At 45.2% G+C, this 14,785-nt stretch overlaps 1 protein-coding gene across 3 annotated transcripts in view; it reads right to left on the bottom strand.

Annotated features, from left to right (window-relative positions):
- Positions 1-14,785, bottom strand: part of RSU1 (Ras suppressor protein 1) — a 188,988-nt gene that overhangs the window by 160,023 nt on the left and 14,180 nt on the right. For 2 of the 3 annotated variants that reach the window (XM_082617066.1, XM_082617065.1), the window contains exon 3: positions 6,762-6,812. The exons of the other annotated variant lie outside the window; for it this stretch is intronic. In XM_082617066.1, the coding sequence (XP_082473192.1) occupies positions 6,762-6,812 (51 nt within the window). The remainder of the gene's footprint in view (positions 1-6,761; positions 6,813-14,785) is intronic. 3 annotated transcript variants of the gene reach the window in all.

Raw genomic sequence — 14,785 nt, 5'->3', positions numbered from 1 at the left:
ATTAGCTTCCATGTGTTTAGAATATTATCTTTATAAAGAAGTTACTGAAATCACTAAAAAAAAATACCCTAGTATTTTCTTGTTCATTATAATTTTGAATTCATATATAAGCTATAACTAATAAGAAATAGTCCGTTAAAAAAAAGAAATAAGTTTGGCCATCACACTTAGGTTTACTGACTGCCTAGCCATTTCCGACACATTAAATGACAAGACAGTTAAGGCTTCAAATGGCCAGCAAAGCTGCTAATATCTCAAGAGAATGTTTTACATGACAGTTAGAAGTTCAAAGTATAAAACTAAACAATTACGTTCAGAGACCCACACTTACAAAAGGTTTACATAGAGCTGGTTGTTCAGTGTTTGCGCAAAGCACAAAGACCTCCTTTGCATCTTGCAGAAAATGATGAGGGTTTAGTCCTTAACATGCATGGGTCACAAAATGAAAATAAATACTGTTGTCATATTTAAGGTGCTGGCAATATTTGTACATAGGTTTGGCTGTAAGAATAAAATTCTTTTTCAAATTAAGAAAAGCATCACATTGAAAAATTAATGCTCAGAGATTGTTTTATCAGTGATGCAGAATGTAATTCATTTCATAATGCATAGTATTCTTCCCTACACAGTGGCATTCAGTAAAAGAATCAGCCTAAATATGCACAAAATGCATGGTTATTTTTAAATTAAAATCTAGTCACATACATATATATTTTAAACTTCTTTCTTCCACAGGAGAAAATAAATCTCATATATACTCAATACAAAAGATACTATAAAAGGCAATAAAATTCTCTCACTTTAAACAGACTGGAAGAAAAGTTTCTAACATGAGAAAGTAGCCATAATAAATACTAAAAATGACACGTGACACTGAATGTATACTTAAATTTGGGGAGCCAAACAGAAAAATAACATACCTCCTTATCTACATTAATTATGGCAAAACTGCATTATGTAAATGGAAGTAGTAACATCCCTGTTGGACGGAGCTGAGAAGCTTGCAAAAAAATTTTGTCTGGCAACACAAATTTGGTTTCTAATCTTTTAGTACAAAATGAGGAGAAAAAAAAAAAAGTAACATATCCCAACAGTGACCTCTAGTGGACAAGTCTTAAAATGGTTGTCTCAGAAAGAAATTCCTTTTAAGACTGAAAACAAGCAGAAAAACATTTACAAAGCTAAAACTCCCAAATACCATAAAAACCAGGGATCAGATAAGGCGCAGGCTGAAAAAGACTCATCTAACACTGGCTTGTTACAAGGGAGGGCCATCACAAAGGTAGGAGAGCAGAGACACAGGAAGATCACCTTTGAAATAATGCTGCGTCCCCATCTTAGAAACACAGAGCAAGCAAGCCCTTGAGTCTATCATCTCAGACTGCTGGGACTTAGCAAGACGTACCACCTACCAACCCACTAATCAACCGGCATTAACTGAGTGTCTATTTCATGTTCTGCACGCTTTGGGCACTGCTGTGGGATGGTACAATATATAAGCATATGACAGGGTTCCTAATTGCAAGAAACTTAACCTACAATTCACTGTATGAAAATAGTAGTAAATCATTTGGGACCTTAAATATATAAAACTAAGTGAAAGAGTAGCAGGCTCCAAACCCGGAGACCTAGGATAGTATAGGTCTTCACTTCCCTTTGGAGAAGTGAAACTCAACTGAGCTCACAAGGGTTGCTGGGTGGAAAAAAACACCCATGGGTGGTCATGATACCCGCTTTCCCCACCGTGGATCCTTAGGTGTCCCCGAGGAGCACAGGCACACCTTGGGGACAATGCAGGTTTGGTTCCAGGCCACCCACCACAATAAAGAGATTATTGCAGTAAACTGAGTCACACGAATTTCTGGCTTCCTGGTGCCTGTAACAGTTATGTTTATACTATCCGGTCATCTATTAAGTGTGCAAAGCATTATGTCTAAAAAACAATGTACATACCTTAAAAAGTACTTTATTGCTTAAAAAAAAAGTGCAAACCATCATCTGAGGCTTCAACGAGCTGTCATCTTTTTGCTGGTGGAGGGTTTGAAATATCGTGAGAGTTACCAAAGTGTGATGCAGAGACACGAGGTAAGCAAATGCTGTAGGAAAAAAATGGTGCCAACAGCCTTGCTCGACGCAGGGTTGCCAAAGACCTTCAATTTCCCAAAAAGAAACGCAGTATCTGCCAGGCGCAATAAAGCGAGGTCTGCCTGTACCATGTCAGCACATCATTCCTTACCTATGAAAGGGCCCCTATAAAGGGGACACAGACAGCTATTTCTAGGACCTAAGGTTCTGTTTCTTTAGAGCACTCACAGTCCAGCACATTTGAAGTGAGCCCATAAGCAGTTAAGAAACAGAAGTGTGTAGTGGTCACAGCTAACCAAGTCCATTAACCAGCTGATCCTGAGGAAACTATCAGCTTCCTATACTGACCACTTCACGGAGGCCAGCTAGTTCCCCCCAGCCCTGCTGGTCCTCTGTCTGCGCCCTCCCATCAACCACTACTGCTTTCCATGAGGACTGACTGGGAAGCCGCTGTGCACTCAGCATCAGGCCTTAAAGAAGAATAAGAGGGACTTCCCTGGTGGTCCAGTGGCTAAGACTCCGTGCTCCCAATGCAGGGGGCCCGGGTTCGATCCCTGGTCGGGGAACTAAAATCCCACATGCCACAACTAAGAGCCCACATGCCACAACTAAGAGCCCACAGGCCACAACTAAGGAGTCCACATGCCACAACTAAGGAGTGCGCAAGCTGCAACTAAGAGCCCGCAGGTGGCAACGAAGACCTGGCGTAGCCAAATAAATAAATAAATATGAAGGGAAAAAAAAAAAGAACAAGACACGGCCCCTGCCTTCAACAAAGCTTAAGATATCTCTGCAGAGGAAGGAACAGGAAGCAAGAGGAGGACAAGGAAGGGCCACGCTGGTGTCAAGAGTCTATGAACAGGCATTGGGGGAAGAGAGAGTTCCGGTTGGCCCTGGTGGGCAGGGGTGTGGGAGGAGGGTGGGCGGAGGGTGGAGGTGGGGGGAGGGGGGCAGGCAAGGGAGGAAGGGAGGGGCGGGGCGGCCTGGCGTCAGAACCTCAGCTTTCCTCTGAAGCCAGGAAAGCACCTCCTTCCGGTGCCCAGAGGGCTACCTGTCCAGTCACAGCAGAAACGCAGAAGGAAAAGATTCACTCGCGACTCGGCCTCTCACTCGTTCCGTGCATCGCGGGAACGTGTACCTGGGCAAGTTGCTGCCGGCAGGGTCACCCCTGCACCAAAACCCATCAGCAGGGCCCCAAGGCCCAGGTTTAAACGTCAGTTGCGTTGCTGTAATAATGAGGAACCTCTAACAGCGATCACACTGACAATTTTGAAAGACGTTTACGAACTCTTGTGTCGTAAACATCAAGAATTTCCACTCACAAAATCTTGGGGGGGACTTCCCTGGTGGTGCAGTGGTTGGGAGTCCGCCCGCCGATACAGGGGACGCGGGTTCATGCCCCGGTCCAGGAAGATCCCACATGCCGTGGAGCGGCTGGGCCCGTGATCCGTGGCCGCTGAGCCTGCGCGTCCGGAGCCTGTGCTCCGCGACGGGAGAGGCCACAGCAGTGAGAGGCCCGCGTACCGCAAAAAAAAAAAAAAAAAAAAAAAAATCTTGGGGAATTTAGGGGTCATCAGCCCACTTCCCCCTTCCATGTGGCCTCAGTCGTACTGCGTTGAGTGGACCCGTTGATGTCAAAACCACCACCATGAGGGCTTCCCTGGTGGCGCAGCGGTTGAGAATCCGCCTGCCAATGCAGGGGACACGGGTTCAAGCCCTGGTCTGGGAAGATCCCACATGCCACGAAGCAACTGGGCCCGTGAGCCACAATTACTGAGCCTGCGCGTCTGGAGCCTGTGCTCCGCAACAAGAGAGGCCGCGAGAGTGAGGGGCCCGCGCACCGCGATGAAGAGTGGCCCCCACTTGCCACAACTAGAGAAAGCCCTCGCACAGAAACGAAGACCCAACACAGCCATAAATAAATAAATTAATTAATTAAAAAAAAAAAAAACCACCAGCATGAAAAGGTGCGAGTGCTACACTGTTCCAACGGCCCTACAGATACCGACTCAGGTCCGTGGAGTCAAGAGCTGTCCCCAGATCAAGGTCCCAGTGTGACGAAGCTGGTGATTCATTCCCTAAGTACACAAGAGGAGACATCACAACAGTGTAATTGGCACACGAAGAGAAAAACACACATAGTTTTGCAAGATGAAAGCAGTGCTGAGGGGTTTATCTTTTGAGTCTGAGTTTGAATGCGGTGCTGTCAGCCAGTCCCCGTTAAACACCACGGAAAGTGAAAGACACTGATTACAATAAAAAGTGACAGGAGGGTGGGCACACCCACCTCCGTGTAATGCATATTTATATTTCCATCAAATGGACATATTTACTATAAACACTGGAAAAACCATAGCAAAGCCATTCATTTAAATGCCAGAAAAATAGTAAAAGATGCTAATTTGACCTTAGTGGAACAGATCGGGTGTCACGGACACCACTCACAGTGACTTCAAACAGAATTTACCAAGACGATTAATTAGAGCTTACTGGATTAGGTCAAGAGTGTCTCAAATGGGAGAAAGGTGGAAAAAAAAAAAAAAAGGAAGAAAGAAATAAAAAGTTTGGATCCATTCACAGCGAACCTCTTTAGCAGCAGACACAATTTAACTCTGTATTTATGCCTACCCAAATTAATCTCATGTTGCATGCCGGAAAGACAGATTGATCCCCTGATCCCTGAGATTTCTCTTTTTGTGGACATTTAAAAAGAAATAAACTACAACCACTGAAAGACTTTTTAAGGACCAGATTAATGGTATAATAGGAATAAAACATGTTTGGCTTTCTTGTTTAAATGGAAACTTTTGCCCTGATGACGATGCTAGATCTAACCTTGGCAATTAAGAAATATGCTCATGAGCTAAACGACAGAGAGCTTCGGGAATTTCTGCTCACAAAATCTGGGGTCATTTAGGGATCATGCAGCCCCCCCTCCAAAACAAACTGCAAATCCCCTCTGAACTGGGATTCGGGTCTCAATGAAGAGCAGAGCCTTTTGTTACCAAAACAATGAAAGGGGCAGCATATTACCTGTGACAATATGATCACACGTGACCGGTCAGCCGCACTTTCAGTTGCTGGGGCCCCCGATACGCAAACATGGTTAACTGTGCCCCTCTGCCCTTGCCATACCAACATGTGCTTTTTGCTAAAAATGAACTCATATGCGTGTCTGCTGCGCACGAGGGGCCCTAACTGCCACTCAATTCTCAGTAATCAACAGCTCTGTGACATTGCTTCGAGCTGTATATAATGAACACACACACATAAATTCGCGACACAAATCCCTCAACGTGACATTCTGCTTGGTTGCACTGGACGTGGAAAGCTCCCTAACAAATTCTGGCCACGTGATTAGAAAAATCATTCAAGTCTGCAGGAAATATGGTGAGCACAAAGAAGTGACCGTCAATTAGAAATCAGACAGCAGAGTGGGTCCCTGTCACTAAAACCTTTAAATCCACAGCTCTAAAAATAAAATGGTGGGCTTCCCTGGTGGCGCAGTGGTTGAGAGTCCATCTGCTGATGCAGGGGACGTGGGTTCGTGCCCTGGTCCGGGAGGATCCCACATGTTGTGGAGCGGCTGGGCCCGTGAGCCATGGCCGCTGAGCCTGCGTGTCCGGAGCCTGTGCTCCGCAACAGGAGAGGCCACAACAGTGAGAGGCCTGCATACCACAAAAAAAAAATAATAATAAAAATAAATAAATTAATTAAATGGTCCACAATTATTCACAGAAGATACACTTTACAAAGAGGTATGAAATCTACTATATGTTAACTATACCACTTCCAATGCCCAGGACAATTTTCCTTGGAAACCAGACTCAAGAACTTGAAAAATACAGATGCAAGTTTATATAATTTTTACAACTTTGGGCTTTTCTTCTCCCCCCATCAAGCAGGGAAGAAAAGTATAGCAACAGTTACATTTTCCCCTTTTGAGGAGAAAGTATAAATGAAAGCGAAGAACTCTTATTCTAACTTTTTTTTTTTTTTTTTTTTGGCTGTGTTGGGTCTTCGTTGCTGCGCACGGGCTTTCTCTAGTTGCGGTGCGCGGGGGCTACTCTTTGTTGCTGTGCGCAGGCTTCTCATTGCGGTGGCTTCTCTTGTTGCGGAGCACGGGCTTTAGGCGCGCAGGCTTCAGTAGTTGTGGCATGTGGGCTCAGTAGTTGTGGCTCACGGGATCTAGAGTGCAGGCTCAGTAGTTGTGGCACACGGGCTTAGTTGCTCCGCGGCATGTGGGATCTTCCTGGACCAGGGCTCAAACCCGTGTCCCCCGCACTGGCAGGCGGATTCTTAACCACTGTGCCACCAGGAAAGCCCTCTTCTTTTTGTTAAGTTTGTTTTTTTTTTTTTTTTAATAATAATGAAGGTCTCAGCATTTCAGGTCACTGCAGCATTTACCATGCCCTAAGGGGACAACTTCCAGACAAACAATGTCACTGTGTTTCTTCAGTTTACACACGTGATAGGGAAGAATCCTCAAAATAGAGCAAACTACAAAATACAGGACCACCATCTGCTCAGGTACCTTAGTGTCACCCAAGTAACCTCTCGGTTTGCCTAAATAATCATTTGTCATTAGTGTCTTTAAAGGAAACCAGAAGAATCTGCAGTACTGCCACAGTCCCTAAAAGTCAGAAACTGTGTAACAGAGGACAGCGCTGACTTACTTGTTAGCTTGTTGTGGCTGAGGACCAGTTGTGTGATGTGGGACAGGGTGACTGTAAAAGAAAAAGAAGAAATCACACAGTCAGTTAATGTACCCCGAGTACACCTACACTCCTGCAAGGTGAAGTGCTCAGTCATTCTCACAGGTTGCAGTGTTACCGCTCACGAAGACAGAAGCAGGGGTTCACAGAAGCCTGTCTGTTCGATGTTAAACCACATCAGGAAGGGCTCTGCATTTAGCAGCGCAATGAGCAGAGCGAGGCGGCACTGACGGGACTCAGGTCGCAGGGCCGAACGCGACGAGGGCCAGTTAGTGCCGCTCGGCGGCCGGGCCCCGTGGCCCAGCCTCAAGAGCCCAGCTCACTAAGGGGACCGGTCAGGAGATCCGGCCCAGAGCCCGGACAGGGACAACTCCTCCCCCACTTCCCCACACGCTTAAACAAACCATCGCATCGAGACAGAGACCACGTCACCCTACAGCCCCTGGGCACACGGTCAACCCCAAGATGCCGCTACAGGCTCTCAGGTGATCCCAGTGAGAACCTTCCACAAGGTCCTCTCTACAGGTTTTGGTTGACATTTCAAAGCACCAGCAGATTGCTCACCAATTTCGAACGTTATCATGGAGGCTTAATCTGCTGAAAAAGATTAGATCTGCTTTAAGAAGAAAAAAAGGTTTTTCCAGCTACCAAGAAAGAAAACATACATACAGATCCATTTAAAAAAAAAGAAGAAGAAGAAGAAAAGAAAGAAAAGGGAAAAAAAAAAAAAGCCAGACAGAAAAAAGTGACCTGCCTTCTACTTTGGGTTCTAAAACTTCACTGCGTGGTCAGCAAGCTATATGTATACTTTATTTTTGTGGGTATATATATAAATTATATATATATATATATATATATATATATATACACACACACACACACTCCTATTTATTTATATAAATTAAATATTCATATATAAATTAAAATCTAAATGATTATACACAATATACTAAATATACTAATTAAATACAGTATACTTTATATTACAATTTTAAACGCAGATGTATTAGTGAAGAAACATATTTAAAATTTTTTCCAATATTCTTTCTATAAGAACGTTATTTTAATGCAACAGAGTTTTTTCCATAAAGGAATAATAAGACAAATATTTTTTCTCAAGAAGGGTCTCCGGGTTGGACCCCAGCATCCTTGAAAAAAATATGTATCATCGCTGACCACAATTTTTGAGTGTTTTTCTTTTGTTCAACCTCCCACAAAGTTAGAGAAAAGTTCACAATACAAGGCAAAGACCTGCTTTTCTGCCCTGACCCATTTGAGATTAAGCTGTTGGCTTGATGTCCCATAAACTTTAGGGTGTTCCTACAAAGACATTTTCCTGCAAAACCACAATATAATCACCAAAGTCAAAAACTGAGCATGATACATCATTACCATCTAATCCTCAGCCCCCAACCAAGTTTCACCAAATGTCCCAGTGTCCTTTTGACATGTCCCCATCACTCTCTGAGTACTTCCCTGCTTTCTGGCAACAGACAGTCACGCTCATCTTGTACTTTTGCTGCCACAGGCTTGGAATCAATCAGCCATTTCTCCAATGAGCTGATTCTGTGGAAAATAGTACTTACAAGCCAAAATCTGGACACTAGATGTGCCCATTGTTACTTGGGGGCTCAGTATTCTCAGCGCACAGAATTAGAGAATACACTCACCCCCCCACACACACATCTGTACAGATCTGTACACACACATCTGAACTGGAATCCCAAGTTCACACCAATAGATGGATTCCAATACAACACTGCACGGATCATTCTCACTTTCTCCGTTTCCTATTTGTCAACTCCCTTCTCTAACAGCGAGAACTCTGGCGTCCATAATTTTTAACCTACTTACGCACGCCATCGATACCCCTACATATAACTGCGTGAAGCAGGGTTATCTTACAGCCGTGTTGGGATGGCTCCATGCTGACCTGCAGGGACACCTGGAAGTCTCATACTGATTCTGGGTCAAGATCCAAATGGGTAGATGAGCTCGAGCTGTGTCATGTCCTGTTCAAAGCTGCAAACACCTTGGAGGCTCCAGGACCAGCTTGTTCACATGTCCAGGGATGTGTAGGTCGCTGGCTTATACCTGGTTAGAGGCACCTGACCAGTTGGGCACAGAAGACGGCACTAGACATTTCTGCCCACGCACTCCCAACACCCAGACTCACTGAGTATGTCTTGAAAGTTCTTACCTGGAGATAAAGTATGCCCTGAGCAACCAAGAAACGAGCCTGGGGGGCTGCGCCAGTGAGCCCCTGGGAACCCTGACGTTCGCCTGTGCTTTCTAACCCCTGCTAAGCTATGTCCTGTGCCCTCATTAACTCCCTGGGTGAGTGGGCTCTGAGGAACCTTCTGGGTTCTTTCAACTATGCACCCGTGTATTAATGCAGGAACCCATCTCCCCATGCTCCTTCTTCCTACCTGGACACCTGCCCGGTTCACCCTCCTCACTTGCACCTCCAACCTCCTGGCCCTGGTCCTGCTTTTGGGCTTGGACCCCCCAAGCCAGGCTCCCCACCCTGCTCTGGGCCACCACGCCCACCCCCCAACACCTGAATGCCTCTTTTCCTGTTGCACTTACTGGCTTCGGGATTGAAACCTTAGGGGAGGAGGAAGAGAAAGGCAAAGCACAGGGGAAGAGCATTTTTGTGATTTTAAAAGCATCACCATGATGGCTTCTTACATGACAAGTTAGATTCTAGACACTGCAGAACATCTCACACATTTGTATTTATAAGAGTTAAGACTGTTCTTGTCCACCAGATAAAGCATTCCTTTACCTCTGAGGCATAGAGTCTGATATGAAAACAAAAAATCTCCAAGAGCTGTCCTCATACAAAACCAGATGAAACAGATTCAGAGATATACGAGTTAAGACAGTGGTCAGTATCATAGGAGAACAAACCACAAATAACAGGAGTTACACAAGAGTTTCTCTCTCACTTAACACACGGGCAGTCCAGAGGTTCCTGGTATCTTGTTGCTCAGCCATTCATGGATCCCACCTCATGCTCCAAAAAGGCTGCCTGAGCTTAGCCATCATGCCTGCATTCCCCTTAGGAAGACGGAAAGGGGAAAAAAGCCCTCCTCCTTTACAATTCTTCCAAGAAATTGCATGTGGCACTTCCATTTACAAGCAATTAATCAACATTTTGTAATACAGTGATGCCTAGATGCAAAAGAGGTGGGGAAACATAGCCTGCGTTCCAAGTGACCACATGCCAGATACAATTAGGGGTTTTATAACCCACACAGATGGGGCAAACCAAAACTGGCAGCCAACTAGCAGCCTCTCGCACTAGCGAACCACTCTATTGGAGTGTCACAGAAATCAATTCTGATTACAAAAGCAAAAAACCCTGACAATCTGATCGCCTCCTGCCGTAAGTTTTCCTAAAATATCACAACTACCATAATTAAAAAGAAAAAACCTTTGCTCTTCTCCCAGCTAATATTCACAATGAAAGATTTAATTAGGAAACGTTGGGCCTTTTCAATCTTTTCACTCTGTCTTCTCTACAAGCATTTAGCCGGGGAGAAAACGAAGAAGTTTGAAAGTTCTTTTTTTTTTTTTTAAATAGAGAAGAGAAATGCATCTGTTGTTTCACCTGATCACACCACTAGATGTATTTTTCTTTCTCATTATTGTTACAGGGCTACATGCTAAAGTAGGTAAGAGGGAGAAAAATTAGAGCAGAAAAGAAAAAGTTAATAAAAGATCTGTGAGGAAATATTTAGGGCAACAAAGGACTCCAGGCTGGGTCTGCGGGGAGAGCAGTTAAGTTGGACAGAATTGAAATCACAGAATCAATCACAAAGCCTGTGACAGGCAAAGACCGAGGACCAACAGACATATTCATGTAACCTGCCACTCCCCTCCACTTGGCCATGGTGAGTCCATTGTGGGTTTCCTATGGAAACTGCAGTGTTAAGAAAGAAGGAGGAAAGGTCTACCAAAATAGAACAGCTCATTTAAAAGTACAATAGCCACCCTGGTCAATCATGTGGGTGAAATGAAATGAGGCTGTCCCCACAGACCTGCCCTGCTAACCCTCACCACACACTGGGAAATCTCCCACTGCAGGAATATCAGACCTTACGGTCCTGCCAGTCATGAACTGTCAGGAAGCAGTGGCACCAGAACAGTGACAACAAACTGTTATTAAAATTCCTAAAGCAATATTAAACCACGCTTTGCCGAGGCATTTTCAAAGTAGAATGCACTTCCAAAAGTCAGCGAAATAACTGAGAAAATGTGTTGGCATACTCAGTTAACTGTTGCCGTGCCTTGGATACCATTCTGTCTCTAGCCTTTAGAAACGGTATGTGGGGACTTCCCTGGTGGCGCAGTGGTGAAGAATCCACCTGCCAATGCAGGGGACACGGGTTCGAGCCCTGGTCCGGGAAGATCCCACATGCCGCGGAGCAACTAAGCCTGTGCACCACAACTGCTCAGCCTGCGCTCTAGAGCCCGTGAGCCACAACTACTGAGCCCACGAGCCACAACTACTGAGCCCGCAAGCCACAACTGGATATTTACCAGGCATGCTCAGAGTGTCAATGGTCTCTTCCTTGGAGATTCTGTTAGAAGTAACGTCAACAGTACATCCTCATTAGACTGGGACAGTCCTGGATTACGCCCACTTTCCCTCTCAAAACTGTCCTGGTTTGGATGATATGCCACACAGTCCCTCAATTTAGGTGACACAGAATACGCACCAAAATTCTAAACTGCGAGATATAAAAGGATCGTGGGCACAAGAGAAGTGTATCTGAAAGGATAACAGGAGATTAGAAGGAGACATCACAGGGACTTCCCTGGCGGTCCAGTGGTTAGGACTCCACGCTTCCACTGCAGGGGGCCAGGGTTTGATCCCTGGTCGGGGAACTAAGCCCTGTGGTGCAGTCAAAAAAAGAAGGAGACGTCATTTACTGTGAGATGACATGTCCAAAAATGCTTTAAGGCACTGAAACTGGACTTGGAGGATATATGGAAATTGGAGGTTATGGAAGCAATTCTAGGCTTACCTGAGTGAAGAGATGGAAAACAGAGAAGACACAGGACTGGACTGAGCAGGCGGTATTGCAATGGAACATATTCAGAAAAATCAAAGGACTAGCTAACACTCCTAGAAAAAGAATCATGGTTTCTAGATAAAACGTGGAAGCAGATGTTATTTTTTAAAACAGACACAGTCTTTTTTTTCTTTCCTTCTTCTTCAGCATCAAGTAGGCAGCGTGAGGAAAGAAAAGTAAGCAGGATGAAATCCACAGCACCAGATGATGACATGGCAGACCTACTTTCAAAATAACCCACCATATCACAATGATGTGGCACACTGCAAACTGTCTCTCCAGTTTTCAGTCTGGCAATCAGAAGCAAGTTACGCCTCTGGTGGCACTTTAGAAAGGATAAAACGTTCTAGCTTCACAGAATGACGTTTCTATCCAGAAGGAAAAAACACAGCCAGGATGAGACAAGGGGAGTGAGACTTGGAAACGCACACAGTGATATGGGACTTGAAAGTTTCTGCCACCTTGTCTTGTCGCAGGTCAGAACTGGGCATCTTTGGGTTCCCGACGAAAGATTATAGAACACTGGCCACCAAAACCTGGATTGTAACCGTCAGTTCATTTCACAGGCTGCGCTCCCATGGAAGCAATCGGAAAGACACCGCTACCTTCAGAAGACAAACGGTTTACTATTTTTTTTTGGTCTTGTCACACGGCATGAGGGATCTTAGTTCCCCCACCAGGGATCGAACCCACGGCCCCTTGAAGTGCAGCGTCTTAACCACTGGACTGCCAGGGAAGTCCCTAGTTTACCCCTTTTTGACAGCTCTTGAGCTACCAAATATTGCAGTGGGAGAACAGCCATACCCTCTGGGATGTCCAAAGAAGGTCACCTTTGACTTGTGTTACAATTCCAGGGTGGGCAGCCTTCAAATTCGGTGCAAGTCTGCAGATTACACTGCAAACAGTACCCTCTGTGAATTCAATTCCTCCCAAAGTTGTTGACTACAAAGAAGAATTCACTTGAACTGAAAATACAGGATGGTCCCAAAGGCTTTTCCATTTGGGCTCCCGGTAGGCTAGAAACAGCGACAGCCCTAAGTAACCCGGATTCAGAGACTCGGCGGGGCTGCGGGAGAGGCCGCACGTGAGCACCACGCAGCCACGCTGACCACTCTGGGTCCCGTGTCTCCAAGATGCGTGATTACAATGCCTGCCCGCGTCACACGCTGAAGTTACTGCACCCCTGCTAGGAGGAGGCAGATTCAGATCTTCTTTAGCATGCAGCTTCTGACAGTATATTTAAGTGAAGGCAGACAATAAAACGTTTGACACCAAGACATAATACAAATATCGTATTCATCAACACACCCAGAATCATAAAAGAACATTTCTTTTGAATTTTGTTCATAATTTAAAATTTCAGGGGGAAAAAAAATCACCAGGGTATGAAAGCTTTCCTTTCCTCCCCAACCAACTACTGTGGTGAGTTGGAAACTCTATGGTAGCAAGTTTTCAAAACTGGTTACTTGACTGAGTCCTATTTGCAGATAAATGGTCACTCAGCATAATTAATTGCTTTTTCATTCAACAGAAAGCAATTTATCATATAGGATGATTTTTAACAATGTGATACGTCTGCCTTTACGTAAATAAGAGCAGAGAATTCACACGTGCTGAGAACCCCTATGAGCTGGTCACTGACTGAGGCTTCGGTGTCTACTGGGACATTAAGTCAAAAGACGCTGGACCCAAGGCACCGTGTTACTGACAACATGGAGCCCACATCCTCCCCATCCAAACACATCACTTTACAGTCTCTCCTTCAGGAAAAAGGACAAAGAAAAAATTTTAATTCTGAAGATGTCTGGGAGAATTAAAGAGGAGAATACAGTGAGCTACCAAAGGTTCACGGCTGTTCACTGCTCCTGGGGAATGAGGAGGAGGACGTGAACGAAGGCTCCGGGAGTTACACACTGTTTGCAGGCGCTGGACTTAGTTATGTTGACAGAGACAGAACACGCGGGAGACACAAGGACTGCCCTCAAGGCGCTCACTCTGCAGTGAGGGGAGGCGATAAAGAACCACGACACAAGGCAGAATGTCAGCACCACAAGGAGGCAAGCGGATTCGAAACTCCCGTTAAAAGGGAACTGCTGCAGGGCTTCCCTGGTGGCGCAGTGGTTGGGAGTCCGCCTGCTGATGCAGGGGATACGGGTTCGTGCCCCGGTCCGGGAAGATCCCACATGCCGCGGAGCGGCTGGGCCCGTGAGCCATGGCCGCTGAGCCTGCGCGTCCGGAGCCTGTGCTCCGCAACGGGAGGGGCCGCAGCGGTGGGAGGCCCGCGTACAATCAATCAATCAATAGACAAATGCTGCAAAGTTTTTTCAGGGTGAGTAAGAGCTTCCAGGTCCAGAGTCAGTTTTATTCTATATCTACATTCCTACCTTCTCCCCCGAACCCAGCTTTTTTTTTTTTTACTTGTCTGTATTGAATAATTTTTCTAGCATAAACTGTTTTAATTGTGTAACCTAAAATAGGTGTACTTTTAGAAATCAGTTACAGGAAAAAGCTTCAGCTCCTCAATTTACAGATAAGGAAACTGTGGCCCAGAGGTAAAGTGATTTTTCTAAGGTTCCCAACAAACTCCCCACTCCCGCAGAATCAGAACTGAGACTCTAACCAAGGTTTCCAGATTCTACCTCTTGAGCTTATTCTTCCTAAACTGGAAAAACAATATTCACACCGTGGGGGAGTGTTCTTTTCAAGATGGTGGAAATGCCTATCAATAAAGAACATAAACCTGAGTGGAAAGTCCTTTCTATCCTGAATAGATATGACAGTTACATAAAGGGCCTCAAGCACAGCTAGAAAAGCAAGTTTCAAGCAGTGCAAGACCCGGACTGTAATTCCATGAGAATATTGAGGAAAATGAAAAATCACTGGATTTCTCTAGAGCACAGT

Source organism: Mesoplodon mirus, assembly GCF_964341445.2.
Source record: "Mesoplodon mirus genome assembly, chromosome: 4".
In the NCBI taxonomy this organism is placed as follows: domain Eukaryota; kingdom Metazoa; phylum Chordata; class Mammalia; order Artiodactyla; family Ziphiidae; genus Mesoplodon; species Mesoplodon mirus.
The sequence above is the reverse complement of the archived record's forward strand: the minus strand, read 5'-3'. Positions and strand labels throughout refer to the sequence as shown.